The sequence below is a fragment of the Ptychodera flava genome, chromosome 16, assembly GCF_041260155.1.
Source record: "Ptychodera flava strain L36383 chromosome 16, AS_Pfla_20210202, whole genome shotgun sequence".
Classification (NCBI taxonomy): Eukaryota; Metazoa; Hemichordata; class Enteropneusta; family Ptychoderidae; genus Ptychodera; species Ptychodera flava.
In genome coordinates this window covers 20,983,322-21,000,643 of record NC_091943.1, presented here as the reverse complement: position 1 = coordinate 21,000,643, position 17,322 = coordinate 20,983,322, and the positions used below count along the sequence as shown (strand labels likewise).

General features: G+C 36.7%; 2 protein-coding genes across 9 annotated transcripts in view; one reads left to right on the top strand and one right to left on the bottom strand.

Annotated features, from left to right (window-relative positions):
* Positions 1-2,933: 2,933 nt before the first annotated feature.
* Positions 2,934-9,723, top strand: LOC139114273 (flavin-containing monooxygenase 5-like). The gene is made up of 3 exons (XM_070675873.1): positions 2,934-3,344; positions 4,887-5,540; positions 7,093-9,723. Exons 2-3 carry the CDS (start codon positions 4,914-4,916, stop codon positions 8,056-8,058), a joined length of 1,593 nt encoding a protein of 530 aa, XP_070531974.1. The 5' UTR covers positions 2,934-3,344; positions 4,887-4,913; the 3' UTR covers positions 8,059-9,723.
* Positions 9,724-14,493: 4,770 nt separating this feature from the next.
* LOC139114258 (uncharacterized) overlaps positions 14,494-17,322 on the bottom strand; it is a 112,388-nt gene continuing 109,559 nt past the window's right edge. For all 8 annotated transcript variants that reach the window (XM_070675845.1, XM_070675847.1, XM_070675848.1 and 5 more), the window contains 2 exons: positions 17,000-17,165; positions 14,494-16,449 (listed from right to left, as the gene is read on the bottom strand). In XM_070675845.1, the coding sequence (XP_070531946.1) occupies positions 17,004-17,165 (162 nt within the window). In that variant the 3' untranslated portion in view covers positions 14,494-16,449; positions 17,000-17,003. The remainder of the gene's footprint in view (positions 16,450-16,999; positions 17,166-17,322) is intronic.

Below are 17,322 nucleotides of genomic sequence, written 5' to 3'. Positions count from 1 at the left end.
TCCGTCCGGCGTCCGTCGTCAGTCTGTATGTATGTATGTATGTATGTATGTATGTATGTATGTATGTATGTATGTATGTATGTATGTATGTATGTATGTATGTATGTATGTGTGTATGTATGTATGTCCATTTCTTAGGCGTCCGTCCACCCAAATATCTTGAGAACCGCAGTACTTCCTGATTTGATATTTGTTGTGTAGATGAAAAATATAATTTTGAGAATTTTTTTTTAATTCTTTGATATTGTTGAAAATATGCAATTTGGTGCAAAAGAGGCGTTTTTGGTAAAAAATCTTCTTCATAACCGCTGGTCAGACAGCTTTGTTATTTGGTATACAGATCCCTAGGGATAACCCAACTTAGATTTGTTCAAATTGTTTTGAAATATGCAAATCTGTATTTTTAAGGAATGTTTTTGTCATTTTTAGTCAAAACTTTATTTCATCAAAACCATTTGTCTGACAGCTGTGATACTTGGTATACAGGTTCCTACAGATGAACTTAATATGATATATTGAATATTTGACGAAATCTGCAATTTTGTATTTTTGGTGCAATTTTGCCTTTTTTGGTCAAAAAATGTTTCTCAAAAACTACTTGTCAGATGCCTTTGATATTTGGTATATCCTCGGGGTTGTCTTAGTGTGATATATTGAAATTTGATGAATCTTCAATTTTTGTATTTTTGGGTCAAATTTTGCCATTTTTGGTCAAAATATTTGTTTTATCTTAATGTAATATATTGAAATTATGATGAAATCATCAATTTTGTATTTTTGCAGCTAATTTTGCCATTTTTGGTCAGGCCATCCTGACCAAAAATGAGCTATCAAAGATATCCACCTTCTTCATCAATACATGTGTCACAAAAAGTTATCCTCTACATAACACAGCAGAGCTCTGTCAACTGTTGGGTTGCTTGTTTTCAAAACCGCTGGTCAGACAGCTTAAATATTTGATTTACAGGTCCTTAGGATGACCTTAGTGAGATAATTTCATACAGTCAGGAAATACTTAATTTTGTGTCCATTTCTATACTAGCTTCAGGGACTTTGGCCCTATGTTTCTTTCCCTCGTTCTATTTACCTAAATTTAAAACATATTTCGATTACTAATTCTCCACTCTTTCGACCGATAGAGCCGTTCAAAGCATCGGCAATTTATATGATTTTAAATATCGCTCGCAGATTGATATTTTTTGGCATTTTGGTGTGTAGCCTCGTCTCCAACAGAATATTAATTCAGTTTGTCGGAATACCATGTTTAATTGCAAAATCGCTGAATTTATATTTTCCTTTGTCCCACCAGACCGAAATGCTATCAAAATGCGATGTTGTCAGAATATCAACAGATTTTCTATTCTGTTTTGGTTTTGAGGGAGTAGTCATTATTTACGACCTGGGTGTTCGGAGGAATTTAATCGGAATTCTGAAATTTGAGTGAACCCCCTCTCTAACAAAGAAATTTTGACTGACCCCCCCCCATACATAAGTTAAATATCAATACTTGTATTTTTAAAATTTACAAAAAATACAGCAATAGTAAAGACTTTCAAATCCTGATGTACCCTGCTAGATTATCATCGGTTATCTCATGACGGTTGAAAAAGTGAAATCAACAAAATTAAATTAAAGTCAACAAAATGTAGATGTAAAAGCTCACGAATCCAACCATATAGTATTATTTAATTTGGACGGGTATCAAGACAGGGTCTTCACTAGGATATCTGACAGGGTAGAATTTGAAAGTACTGGGGGAGAACACACGAAAGGCTGAGGGGGAAGTGTCAGAGGTGGTGTCCCCGCTCTTCGGTGGAAAATTGTTGTGTGCTATGTGAGAGATGTTTTCAATTCCTTTTTTTTTTACTAAATAAAACTGTTAGAACACCCAAAAGTGGGGGAGCACAAGTAGTGCCCCTCTCGCATTGAAAATTTTGAAAAATTGATGTGTGCAACTGTGTAATCTAAGAGGCATTTCAATTTATTTTACACCCAAAATTGAGTAACCCCCTTCTTTCTCTCCACATTTTTACCAACCCCTCTTATAGTTTTCACTTTTTCGAGTGAAACCCCCGTTCCTCCGACCCCCCTCCCCCGGACGTAAATAATGAAGACTTCCTAAGTTAAATGAATACAGAGAATGACTCTCAGTCTTATTGAGTTTCCACGACCGTTTCCGAAGTTCTTCCCCTTCTAAAGATTTGATATCAACTGCAGCTGGCTGATGATCTGTAGTAATACGAGGTAAAATCTCACATTTTGAAAATCAATCATTAAAAAACGTCACAGAATAGCCATCAGTGCTATATTTATAGCCATCAGTGCTATATATATATATATATATATATAATATATATATATATATATATATATATATATATATATATATATATATATATATATATATATATATATATATATATAGAAGAAACTTGGGTTGAAACACACTACCACACCTGGTTGAAACGAAACGAAACGAAACGAAACGAAACGAAGCGAAACGTTGTGTTTGAGGTATAATAAATACGTTTGGAACCTAACAACCAGGTGTGGTAGTGTGTTTTAACCCAAGTTTCTTCTATCTTCACCCCATTCCACGCTCCACTGGGGATCACCTGAATTCCTACAGTTTCTTATATATAATATATATATATATATATATATATATATATATATATATATATATAATATATATATATAGATATATATATATATATATATTATATATATATATATATATATATATAATATATATATATATATATATATATAACATTAAACTGGTCCAATAATCATACCAGGTCCATGGGACAATTGTGATTTACAAATTTTAGTAGGACCATCCTGAACCACTGATAGTTTAATGGTGATCATCTCCAGTGATCATCCCGAGGGCGCCCTCAATGGTGGTTGCTTTCTTAGGGGTGAAAGGTGGGTGAAAGGTCGCTGAAACGATACGATCAGCAAGTCGAAGTCTATGAACTTTGGTTAGCTGTTCAAAGAGCACATTTCGAGGATACAAGGTTCATTTCAGTTTACAATATTAGCAGCTGCGCGTTGATTTAGGTGTCTCCGCGACGATAGAGTGAAATCCACTGCTAAGACGAGTCGCCCGACCGACGCGACGGATGAATGAAGTGTGTACAAATATATCCTGGATGTGAACAGTGTGTCGAGGTACTCGACTGTGGTTTGAGAAGTGCCCTGTGGGAGAAGTTCGGAAGTTTTCATGGTCGCTGATAGATTGAAGCACTTTAATACATGCCCAGCCCATTCTCTGCTTCGCATAGTCCTTTCTAGGGTTTAGAAAGACTATAATTTGATATCCGTTTGACGTCGACAAGGTGAGTTCATACAGCAGGTTAGCTGCTAAGGTACACGTATGCCAATATGGGGGTGCAGACACTTCGCACCAAAACCAGTTCGCCCCACACAACTTCGTCCCGAAAGCATTTCCTACAAAAACCACCTCGTTCAAAGTACAACTTCGCCCAACGCCACTTCGCCCCAAGTACCACCTCGTACTAATACCACTTCGCCTAAAGTATAGTACCATCAACTCGTCCTAAAAGATGCAACGATTTTGGTGTGAAATGTCTGGCATTAGATTATACCCATGGTCTGGATTCTGTCTCCATGGTGGTAATCCTTATATCCAGACTTTGAATATCAGCAGTGCATACATAGATTCTGAAGGCGAAACTTCTTCATGAATGATTTTCAGGATGTATCAGATATCGTACTCTGTCAGACCAGGACTTAGATCGACTTTGACATGGCTACATGTAACATTGGTGTCAGTGTGACCTAGAAATTGATAACCCAGAAAATGGAATGAAAGCATGAGCAAATATCACAGGACAATCAAACAGTCTATTTGTATAATATGTGGACTTGGCTGTGAAATCTAGGTTGCAAGTTCACAGTCAGACGAGTCCACTCTGGAGGGGTTAGGTTTGACCCTATTTCTAATGAAAAGACAAGCAAGTCACACACTCCTCAAGCATTTTGTGTACAAAACATTAGCCACTTAAATCTGCCTGAAAATGAAGATTTATGAAAAATGACATTGCATGCTTTTTTCATGGATTTAATTCTCAGTAGACTTGTATTTGTATGCTGTCACGGAAGTACCTAACGGACTGTACCACTATTTTTTAGGGGTGGCCAAAAGATGTCAGGGCCTGAATTTAGCAGTTATACAACACTTTTGCCAATTATAACGATGTGCAAGTTCAATAAGTCATAAATTTTGTCTTCTCAACACTGTGAACTAAGTTCAACAATGTACTAGTTCAAGAACTCCTGCATGGGAACGGGTTACAAGTTTAAAGTTGTTAAAACTTTGTGTCCATGCATATTGTACAGGTGCTGTAATAGAATGTGTGAAGAAAGGTGCCAAAATGAATAGGTATAATCAACAGCAAAAGTTGGTGTAGAATGTATGAAGTGGGATGCCAAACGGCAAGAGACATTACAGGACAATAAAATTTGCATAGAGTGAATATGTCTTTCACATCTTCAGAAATGGCACAATTTCTCAAAAGACGGTCACTGGTCTCTTGGCCTTCAGTGCTAGTGGTATTCTTGCAGTAATTGGAAAGAAAAAAAAAACTGTCCTATGAGTATGACTTCTTTTTCAATCCTCCAAAAAGTGATATACCATTAAAACAACTACTGCCACACAAGCACTTTGTCTACTGCTGGTCCCTTTATATAACAAGCATATTCAGTCCCTCACGACCATCAATCACCCCTAAAGAATAATGGTACACTCTGCTTGGTACTTCCATGGCAGCATACTTGACAAGGTCTGTGGTGGACAAACCACTGTATCACAGTAGACAAGTGCTAACCTTCTGGACTCTGCTGTTCTATTTATCCAGTCAACAAATACCATCTCATATCTCAGCATGCCTAAAAGAGTGGCTGTTCTTGGAGCTGGAGCCAGTGGGCTGATTGCCATCAAATCTTGTCTTGATGAGGGTCTTGAGCCAGTGTGCTTGGAAAAAGGTACAGACATCGGAGGACTGTGGAACTACCATGAAGATATCAAAAGTGGCCATGCTAGTGTATTCCGCTCAACTATCATCAACACTAGCAAGGAGGTGATGAGTTTCAGTGATTTTCCACCACCCAAAGAATATCCAAACTTCATGCATAATACCTGGGTGATGAAATACTTCAGACTTTATGCTGAACACTTTGGATTAATGAAGTACATTAAGTTCAAAATTCATATCAATAGTGTGAAACCATCAGCAGATTATGACGCAACTGGAAAGTGGGATGTAGAATATACAGACAAGGAGAAAGGCACGAGCAAGACAGAAACCTTTGATGCGGTGTTGGTTTGTACGGGTCATCATGTTGATCCACATGTGGCGAAATTTCCAGGGCAGGAAGACTTCCACGGCAGAATCGTCCACACTCACGATTATAAGAAATCAAAGGGTTACGAGGATAAACGTATTATGGTGATCGGGATTGGCAATTCAGGTGGTGACGCAGCGGTGGAACTGGCGAGAGTTGGTTCACAGGTGAGACAATGCTAGATACATGCTCTGCAGATCTAATCTGCATTCGGTTACTCTCAACTGAATGTAAGTGATATATTCACATTGTATTTTGTTTAAGGTACAGTTGTAGTTCACACCTTCAAATCAAAAGACCTAAACTTTTGCTCTCATTTTCATCAAGTAAACTTGCAACCATTTCCTTTCAAAATCAAGAATAAAGATCAGGGGTAATATTTTGGAACCAGTCTAGAGAAACAAATTACCCAAGCTTTAATGATTATTTGAAATTGAAAATGGCTGCCATTCCTGTGTTATCTCTATTGAGGAAAACAAAATCCTCGATTTTCATAAAAGTAAGATGATGGAGATTTTATTGACCCCATATGCTTCAAAATGAGACCCCACAAGCTGTAGGCCCATAGAATATTATAAAAGTTTGAGAGTCTGACTATCTATAACCTAGGCACATTCTACCTTATCATAAACGACTGAAACAATTTTGAAATAAAATCAAAATGAAGTTTAAATTTCTGGATCTCTTCTGTAGAAGTTCTCATTACCGACAAGTTTCATTGAATGTTCGTTTGGTTTTACAAAGTGTGTCATAGACATATCTGCATATTTAAAGTTGTTCCAAAATTTGCCTCAAGAGTTGCTTGTTGTAACTGCGATGAAAATTGAAGAGCTTTTAACGACCCACAATAAACATAACAGGGAGTACACTGTGCAGAGCACTTCCGAACATGGAATCATATATTACATTCCTTTATCGCTCTTGGTTATGTTGTATCACAGCTGAGTCATACATGTAAGACTCTTGTCCTTGCCTTTGTATGGTTTGAAGTTATTTGACAAAAAATCTCGTGGTCCGCTTGAAAAGAGGTGTACAATAACCAGAAGCTATAACGGAGAAAGTTGCCAAAATGTGGGCTATCTGCAAAAGGTTTGTCAACACTGGTGACAGTGGTGAATTGAAATGCAGGAATTAGGGTATGCAGCCATATACAATTACAGGGGAAGCGTGCTGTGAAACAACACTATCATATGTCTGTTGTTTGCCGCAACTCATACTGCGTTAAATTTTGGAACAACTTTACAAACTAATTACACAAGTGTGTGATAACATTGAGATTGATTTCATTGTTCATTTTTAAGTGGTTCAAAATTTAGTAAGCGTAGGCGTACTTTGTATATATAATATTTATGTATATGTTAGTAAGCATAGGTTATATATAACATATTCATCATAAAGATTAAAAACCAGGGTTCACTTCGCAAGATTTGAAAAGAAACAAATGTTGTAGTTACTGACACTTCCAATTCAAAATGGCTGCCATCCCCTTGTTTATCTCTATGGGGAAAAATCAAGTTTTTTTTTATTTTTCAAAAAAGTAAGCCAGCAAAAACTTTATTTTCTTCGCGAGCTTCAAAATAAACCCCCAAACAAGTGGTAGATCAAAAAGCTCTCTTAAAGTTTGAGAGTCTGAAAATCTGTCCCTCAGGGGCATTCTAACGTAAAATGGTGATTTGTTTTGCTGATTGTGTGTTCGTAATGCATTTTTGTCTCTCTCAGGTATTCCTGAGTACCAGGAGAGGAAGTTGGGTATTAAATCGTGTAGGAGAATATGGTATACCACTAGACTTGTTCAGTATAAGGCGGGTTGCAGATCTCGTTCCCATGTCTTGGAAGGAATCATTTGCTGAGCGCACTCTGAATCAGCGTTTTAACCATGCCAACTATGGGCTACGACCAAAACATGGTGTGTTCCAGCAACATCCTACGGTGAATGATGGTTTACCAAATGAAATCTTGTCTGGACGTGTCAAAGTCAAGGCAAATGTGAAGCATTTCTTGGAAACTAGCGTAGAGTTCGAAGATGGCACAGTGGAAGAAGACATCGATGAGGTTATCATGGCGACAGGATACACCTTTGGTTTCCCATTCCTGGATGAGTCCATCGTCAAAGTGACCAACAACGAAGTAACCATGTACAAATATGTATTTCCTCCTCACATGAAACACGGCACATTGGCGGTAATCGGACTCATACAACCACTTGGCGCCATTAATCCAATATCAGAGCTTCAGTGTCGTTGGGCTACAAGGGTTTTCAAAGGCCTCGAAAAACTACCATCTCAAGAAACCATGATGACTGATATAAAGAAGAAGAAAGAAGCAATGGCTTTAAGATATGTCAAATCACAGCGACACACCATACAAGTTGATTTTATTCAATACATGGATGAAATTGCTGAAATGATTGGTGTCAGGCCCAACTTTTATAAGCTTTTTCTTACCGATCCCAAATTAGCTGTAAAGTGTTTCTTTGGTCCCTATACCCCATACCAGTATCGTTTGATGGGTCCAGGAAAATGGGCAGGTGCAAAAGAGGCCATCGAAAAAATATGGTACCGAGTCATATATGCCACTAAGACACGACCGGTCGACGAGCCGTTGAAAAAGTCAGGCATTAGTGGGTTTCTGAAATTCCTTGTCTTTGTTGCTGTGGTACTGGCTGTCATTATGAAGTTGCTCTAGACTAGTTCCTTTGCATCCATTTGAAACAGTGAGAATTCATCAACCCTTTTTATCCCTTTGATCATGACCCACTAACAGTGAGTCCTATGACCTGACCTATGACCCTGTCAATGACTTTGAAAAGTGTTCTTTCATACAGGAAAAGTTTAAATGTCACATATAATGGTATGTGGCTCATGCCAAGAGTTTTCAAGAAATTCCCATATTGACTTACCGAGTTCTGTGTTGTTGTGAGTTTCAGGTTGGCACTGCACTCTGATGACCTACAACATCATGTGAAGATTGGCCCCAGAACAGGGTTCAAAGGGCTAAAAGCTTAATAGGATAAATGATTGATGGCGATCAAATTGGCCTTCCAACTTGTTGTTACCCACTTCCATATCATTGTGCTTGCTATTATGTATCCCACCAAGAATATGAGAAAAATCAAAAGAAGTCTTTTGTTATTTTGTAGAAAGTATTGTCATATGACTTTCTGTAACAGCAGTTTTTATATGTAAGAATTTATGGTAAAGTATGTCTCATGCTCAAATGGGATTAATGATTGATGGCGATCAAATTGGCATCTCAACTTTCGTATTACCCACTTCCATATCATTATACTTGCAATAACGTATCCCACCAAGAATAGAAGAAAAATCAAAAGACATCTTTTGTTATTTTGTAGAAAGTATCGGTACTTACATGTAGCCTTTATGATGTGATTGTCTGTAACAGCAATTTTAATATGTATGAATTTAAGGTCAAGTTTGTCTCATGCTTAAGGCATGCAGGTCGTCAGGTTTGCACATATGTATCTAGTTCCAAGCAAAGTGCATGGAAAGAATTGTTTTTCTTGTTGCCTAGCAGGCAGCGCTGCAGCAGTGCATTGCCAAGATATATACCGTCATGACAGAGACAGAAAAAAGCAGCGCTTTCATGCCTTGCAGAGACGAGAGAGGAAGACAAAATTCTGGCCAAATTTCACAGTCTTGAAGTTTAGACACCTATAAAGTCATCAATAACAATTTGGCTGTTGTGTCTGTTTAGGAAATGATTGATTGACAGCAAAAAAGTTAAGCAAGTACACCTGTCAATTTCTATGCTACAATGATCCATTATATATCTAGTCTGATCATATATCTTTGGCAACTTTATACTCACACTGACATATTTTCATATGACCAAACTTTCAAATATCATAGACGTTTTTTTTTAGATTTACATGTATATTTTCAATAAATCTTTGCAATGTTTAAAATAATAAGATGCACTCAGGTTATGATCATCACAGGTTTATGAACATTTGCCGATATCTATTGAAAATATTGTTCCACCATATTTTTGCTATACAAAATAACGAAGTATATCAAATATTGTGAATTTTACTTTGCTATGGTCATCAAGTCCAATCAAGCAATTGCCATGTGATTTTTTAATGTTTTGTCAAGTATTGAAAAATATTAGATAAATGTCATGATTTAGTTTTCACAGATCTGATGGTCCATGATGTAGTTGGAGAGAATATTTTTATCAGAACTTGTAAATGATGTGTAAAGAAAGATATATTTTTGACAGTGAGCCTGTGTTTTGCACTGACACTGTGGTCTATCAGTACTCATTTGTGCAATGATACAGTATACTCTGATATCAGATTTAATAAAACAATGCTGTCTTTTAATTGCATTCAGTTTCCCGTTTAGTTGTCTTCAGTTGATTTTTACACTGAAAAATGTGGACTTCAGCAAGTGTTTCAGCAGGAAAGATCATTCACAGATGGTGGTTGGGGAGGCGAGGGTATATCTGTTGTCCAGTGTTAGTTAAATAATAACACATGAGAGCGAGGGCAATATCACGATTTATTGCTTGCCCAAGGGATGGTGGTCATGATCGAAATATTGATGATGCCCGAGCCGTAGGCGAAGGCATCATCAGTATTTCGATCATGACCACCAGCCCGAGGGCAGGCAAAAGATCGTGATATTGCCCAAGCTCTCATGTGTTATTATTTTTATTACACCAAACAAGCAAACATGCAAAGAAACAAAAACACAAAGACTTCTTCGAGTACAGTTCCGAGTCTAGGGTTGCCGCTAAAGTTTGCCGATCTCATCGGTGGCATATCCAAATTTGTTGCTTGCATAGTCGCTGAACACAGAAATTGCATTCCTTGTTGCCATTTTCATTCGTTTGCTGTTTACTTGCATCAAAATATCGTCTAACTGTGCCGGTGACAGCTCTGCATGACGTTTCGCAGCCATAAGTCCCCGACTGCAAAGTACAACAAGCGAACAACAATTTGTTTTGCGCAGAAAGGATGCGCAGTAAGTAAAATGACGTCATCCATGTAATATCAAATGCAGAGGGCATCATCACATTTGCAGAGGGCATCATCACATTCTTTTACATGTCACGTGAGGTGTAATAATCGTGTTTAACCAATGGCAGTGCACGCTGAATGAGTGAGGTGTAATATTTAAATGTATTCCATGGAGTAAGTGCCCCAGAGACAGTGTAATGGCGGTATAACCAAACTCATGTGTGCAAATGCATACAGAAATACACATATTTCTGTGTGAGCTTGCACATGTAGTTTTGTTCGTACCACAGTCCATTCCAATTCCTGGTTTAACCTGTTGGGTAGATTACACAAAGTGGACACTTAGAATCTAAAGAACTGAGCATGCCTATTATACCGGCGTTTGCTTCAGATTGTCAAGTACAGAAATGTCAAGATTACATATAAACGCTCTTGGAATAGTCTTCTTTCCCTCCACTGGTGGTGACATTGAGATAAACCTTACACTTCACCATATGATGTCCCATGGCATGTAACATTTCTCAAACATCAGAATTGGATGAAAGTCCAAGAATTGCAATGAATTTCAGACATTTTCACTTGTGTTTACTCTAGCCCTGGACAGCTCATGGGCGCTTGGAGTTTACAATGTGGTGTACACAGAAAAAAGGGTAGGTGTGACATGGTTTTGCTCTCCAGAATATGAATTTCTATACAGTGAGATATGTTTACCATTGAAAAAGCGTCTCTATTGGTTTCTAAATACCTCCTGTTTAATGCCCAAGTTAGACTTGGTTCAAGTCTGTGATTGTGAATGTTTGAGTGGAGTGAACGCAATGATTTGTATTCTGCTTTCATGTGAAACGCTCGCGCCCGTGAGTGGACGCGATGAGTGGGGTGAACGCCATGAGTGGAGTGAACGCTAGAGCGGAGTTTCACCCGGAGAAACTAACTCATACTGCGCAGACTCAAACGTGACGCATTCAATCGCTGGGAAAACCTGGCGTGAGCTGCCAAATTCCGGATAGGTTCGTACGAAATAGGAGAGACACAAGAGAAACTATTATAAATGATTTTATTTTTTTTAAATTCACCGACTTGAACCAAGTCTATGCCTAAGTTTAAAATATGCAAAGTAGGATCACGTCTCTATTTCTCCTGAAAATTTTCAGAACACATTTCTGCAGCTCATGAGTAAGAGAATTGAAGTGTGGGTAATCAGTTTACTGGCGAAAATGGCACTAAATGATACTTGGCTTGTGTCAAACATGGACACTAAATGTCAAAGGGTTATTTATCTCTCGATCAATGGTGGTCATTTGACTGTTAATACTGCCCTAATATACAACAAGTTTATTAGCTTTATGGCTCTGTGCCATACTTTCCCCTTTTTAGCTCCCATAGCCATATGTATATATGGCAATGGAAGCTATTCTTATAGGCTAGGGAAATGTCTGTATGTATGTATGTCTGTATGTCTGTATGTCTGTCAACATCATAAACTCCAAACCGCTGTACATTTCATCTTGATATTTGGTGTGTACATGGATGATGGGCTGTAGATGAGATTTTGTTCAAATGAAGTTGTCATTGCCAAAAATATGCAAATTAAGTGAAAAAATGTAAAAACAGTCAAAATTGAAAAAACTCAATAACCACTGAGCAGATTACATGAAAAATTAGCATGTAAGTACTTTGGGCTGACATGAAATGATTGTGCACATCTTGGGTCAGTATCTTGGACTTGCTATTTTTCATGAATTTTTTTGTAATTTTCTCCCATTTTTGGTCAAAAAATCTCCTGCTCTGAAACCACAAGTCCGATTGATTTGAAACTTGGTATGGAAGTGCATAGGAGTGACCTTTCCCAAATTTGGGCAAATCGTGGTGAAATTTGCATATTTTTAGTTTACACGTCCATAGACTCCCATGTATAAGGCAGATCTCCATAGACTCCCATGTATAAGGCCACGAAAAATAAAAAGTTAGTTTCTCATTGTATTCATATTGCAAAAAGGATGCAGTGACACAATTTTTAGTCCCCACGGATGCAGTCCAGTAAGCTTATAGATTGGGTCATGTCGGTCTGTTCGTCCATCCGTGAGTCCATCCGTTCACGCAGATATCTCGGATATTTTGACAAAATGTCATGTGACCTTGATGACCTTTGATCTCAAATATACATATTTGTCCATAACTCAGTAACCACAAGTGCTACCACCCTTCATATATGGTATGATGGGACAGCTTATGAAGCCACATATTGTACCTCATTAATTATGCACATATCTAATTTTGAGCGAGCCAATAGAGCTTGAGGTCTGTTTTTTGGTATATAGGGATAACTTAGCAAAACAATTTTTTTGACAAAATGTCACGTGACCTCGGTGACCTTTGACCTCAAATATACATATTTGTCCATAACTCAGTAACCACAAGTGCTACAGCCTTCATGTATGGTATGATGGGACACCTTATGACGCCACATATTGTACCTCATTAATTATGCGCATATCTAATTTTGAGCGAGCCAATAGAGCTAGAGGTCTGATTTTTGGTATATAGGGATAACTTAGCAATACAATTTTTTGACAAAATGTCACGTGACCTCGGTGACCTTTGACCTCAAATATACATATTTTTCCATAACTCGGTAACCACAAGTGCTACACCCTTCATGTTTGGTATGATTGGACACCTTATGACGCCACATACTGTACCTCAATAATTATGCGCATATCTCATTCTGAGCGAGCCAATAGAGCTGGATGTCTGATTTTTGGTATATAGGGATAACTATAGGAGAGAAATTTTTGACCAAATGTCATGTGATCTCGATGACCTTTTACCTAAAATATATGTTTATGTCAATAAATAAGTAACCACAAGTGCTATGTCCTTTGTATTTAGTAGGATGGGAGACCTTATGACAACACACGCTTTACCTCATTAATTATGTACACATATAATTCTGGGCAAGCGAATAGAGCTAGAGATCTGATTTTTTGGCATATAGGGATTAATTAGCGATATTTTTTTTTTTTCAAAATGTCATGTGACCTTGATGACCTTTGACCTTGATTATACATATATATGCATATTTCAGTAACCACAAGTTCTATACCCTCCAATTTTGATAGGATATTAGACCTTAACGTGTCACATCTTGTACCTCATTTATAATGCGCATATGTATTTCTTGGCTGGCCAATACTGCTAGAGGTCTGATCTTTTTTCCGATTTAGAACCATAACTTAGACATGCCTCATGTGTTTCAAATTGGGAACAACGACATAGACCTATGTGCCCATAGATAACATATACACTCCAGTGATACTTCTTAATGACCACATTTTCCTGCCCATCGAGACTAATACTCCTATTACAAGTGGGGACTATGTCATTGTAAATGACTTGTTGAGTTAATGGTTGTATCACAGTATTCGATATATCTAATTCTGTATTTTTTCCATTTTATATTCTGAATAATTACATTAACAATTTCACTGTCTCCAGTACATTTCATTTAAGTATTTTCACTTCATGCACTTTATCCCTTTCACACATGTTCAAATATCTGACCAGAGAACAAACACTAAATAGTCCAGGATGGGAGCTACAGTGTCATTGACGCTATTTTTTACATTCACTACATGCACACTGGACACTCCAAGTGCCTGTGGGAAAACAGACTTTTCTCAGAGTTTTTATTTGCAAGAGGGAGAACTGCTGCCAAGTAAATGTTGTGAGTTCATGCTTGGTCTATTTGCTTCATATTTGTGATGCATTTCAACATTTGGAAGAAAATATTTTTGGGAAGACACATGTTTTGTCAGACACACCATGCTATTTCAGAAAGTAACTGGTGACAGAGATTTCGTGTTGCACACACTTTCACGTTGCCTTCAACAAAACTGAAAACATTCTAGGCTAATTGAACAGTCAAATATGGTGAAAAATCTCCACATTTACTTTTTTATCGCAATGTTGCATCAACCTGATGATGCATCGTCAACTCACTCTATTTTTTCTCTACAAAAGGCAACATTTTTATCAGCCTCAAATAATATTTCATCACAAAATGCAATTATCCAAAAATATTCAAATTGTGTTCTTTATAATCTTACAGAAATGCAAAACACACAGACATTTGAAAGTTCATTTAGTATTTTCCCATTCCAGTTTTATTTTCTTTGAATTCACTGAAATACACCTTTGTCTGAAATACATACAGGCAAAATCCACATGCATTTCCATGTGGTATACAGCAACCGCAATGACAGTGAAGAGAATTATGACTTGAACTTTGACCCCTTAACTCTACAATGATTGCATCAACTCGCCTGCTAATTAATAATAAATGAAACTTCCTGATCGTTTGGAATTAAAAACCCCAGCTTAAATCAAAGAGAAAATTACTGGTGTCTTGGTTTCATTCTTTGATTATTGGCTCTTGAAAGCACTATTAGTGACTAAATGAAAAAGATTTCATTAATTAGTGTTTTTTTTAAATCATAGCCGTACACTTTGATCCATAATGATACGCTAAATATCATTTAAAATTTTACAAAAAAATTCATGATGTATGAATATTAAATATGGGGTTTTGATAAAAAGAACGGTGAGAAAATTGCCAAGTGGCACTATTACGAGCCACATATGCATTATATACAGATATTAAAATGTACATGATTATTTGAGTTTTGTCTGGCGACAAATGATAAAATGAACTAGGACTTGAAACAGTTCCAACATTACATTTGGTAGAATGGCTCTGCTGTGTACAGGGACAAATTCATCTCATCTTCAAACATAATACTTTGTTGTGCTGCATATGATCATTTACATTGCCTTGACAATAGCAGTTTCGTCTACTCATTATGTGATTTGAATATTAACTAAAATTGAATTCCCGTAATTTTGAATTTTGTTTGTAAATGGTTTAAAATAAGTAAAATGAAACAGCCGATGTCTGAATGATCTTAGTAAGCCACGCACGTTTTATTCTATTTTATAGTAAGCCGTGTACGCACATACAATCAAGGACACAGATCATGGCCACCGGACAATTTGGGAGACTTAAAACACTTTCATGATTCTGAAGACTTTTGATTTGATTACTTGCTCCTGTATGTAGTCACTGTAAATTATTTTCAAATCATTTTTCACCCTTTCACTCCAATAAATCATGCAATCAGGCCAAATGGTGTAGCTTTCTGAAAGAACAATTGGACTTGAATACAGGCTAATTGGGGTGAAAGTGTTAATCTGATAACAATACTACTAATACTGATTCACATAATGCTGTTTCTCCGATTGCTCACACATCCCTTTGTTGCAAAGGAATGATCAAAGTTCCACCATTATTCTTGGGATGGATAAGTCTAAGACTTTGGAAGACAAAGGTGACTGGATTAAGTTTTGGTATAAATGAACCAAATTTCATTTTTTTTTAAACAAAAAATGACAGTGTATCCTGAGATCTTTAAAAATAAATATAAAAATGTTAGGAAAAGTGTAAAAAAACTTCTAACATCCTTACTACATGGAAATGAAAAAATGGACTTACTAATTACAATTTTTCACAATGCAATATGGAAAATAAAACACATTTTAGTGGAATTTCTAAGATTAGTCTCATAAAAAATCTACAGCATGTGGCAAAAATAGTATAAATATGTAATATGCTTTGGAAATTTATTAAAGTGTTAAAATAATGATCTTTAAGAGTCCTTGCTTACACAGAACCATTGCTTGTGTGTGAAAAGTATTCATTGGATATGAAAGATTGCTTTGCCAATTACACACTAATGGGTATTTTTGATTTATCTAAGTTTGTAAACTTGCAGAAAAAACAAAAACCCCATGTGTTGCTTTGCAACCGCAGCAAAAGGTCTATACACATGTTCTGGAGATATTATTGTCAAGCTATGAATATCTGAATTTTTTTTATTTTTGAAGTCAGTGATTTAAAGTCAAAGTTTTCTTTCTTTTAACGTTGAGAACTGGATTTCCACCCTGTACTTGGATTGTTTGCAATGATTTGTTGTTTGTTGGTGGTTCTCTGCTTGTAATTGTCCTCTTGCATATTGGTGAATGCAATTCTGCTGCAGCTGTAGAGATAACGAAAACAAAAAGCACATATTACATTTTAGCACCAAGTTGTGAGTCTGTAGGCACACATTGCTGCTAACTCATTATATGTGGATCAAAAAATAGGAGTTTTCTGTATTTTTATTCTAAAGGACTTAATATTCACCCCTAGTGAAAGATGGGAACAATAAATACGTACAAGAAAACCAAATGAAATATGGAGAGAAACATTTCAAGCAGTGGCAATGCAAGGTTTTTCAGCATATTTTGCCTTTACTCTGCTATGTAAGTCCTTGCAATGAGGCAACTGATATTCCCATCACATGTCCCATTTTGCAGTGGATTGGCATTCATACATGCAGTTCTACATTGAATAATTTTCACCTTCATTTAAAAGAACACGATGTAACGCTGAAAATGGGTTGTAATTTGGCTAATTCTCTTCAGTTGATCAAAAGAAAGTTTGTCTAAAATATGTGTCAGTCTAGTCCTATCCGTTTCATGCAAGGTCTTTTGACAAATATTTCTACCAACCTAAAACGTAAAACAACGTTGATATAAAAGTCTCACCTGTTTACACATGTTCCCAGTCTGCTGAATAGCCAGCTTCTGTGCCGCTGTCATTGCTGTAAAACTCCACTCTGACTTCATTGTCACCGGCTGAGGATTCCCATATGAGAGGCAAGAAATACTGCTTGCAATACAGAGCAGTGTTGCCAGATGGCAAGGATTCAAACTGCAAATAAAACAAAGGAATAACACTAATTAACCCTTTGAGTGCTATACTTTTTTCTCACCAAAATTTTACTGCAACATTTTACCGATTGTTATGAATTTTTCTGTATTATTTTTGAGAATTTTAGACTGAATGGATACCACATTTCATTTGCTAT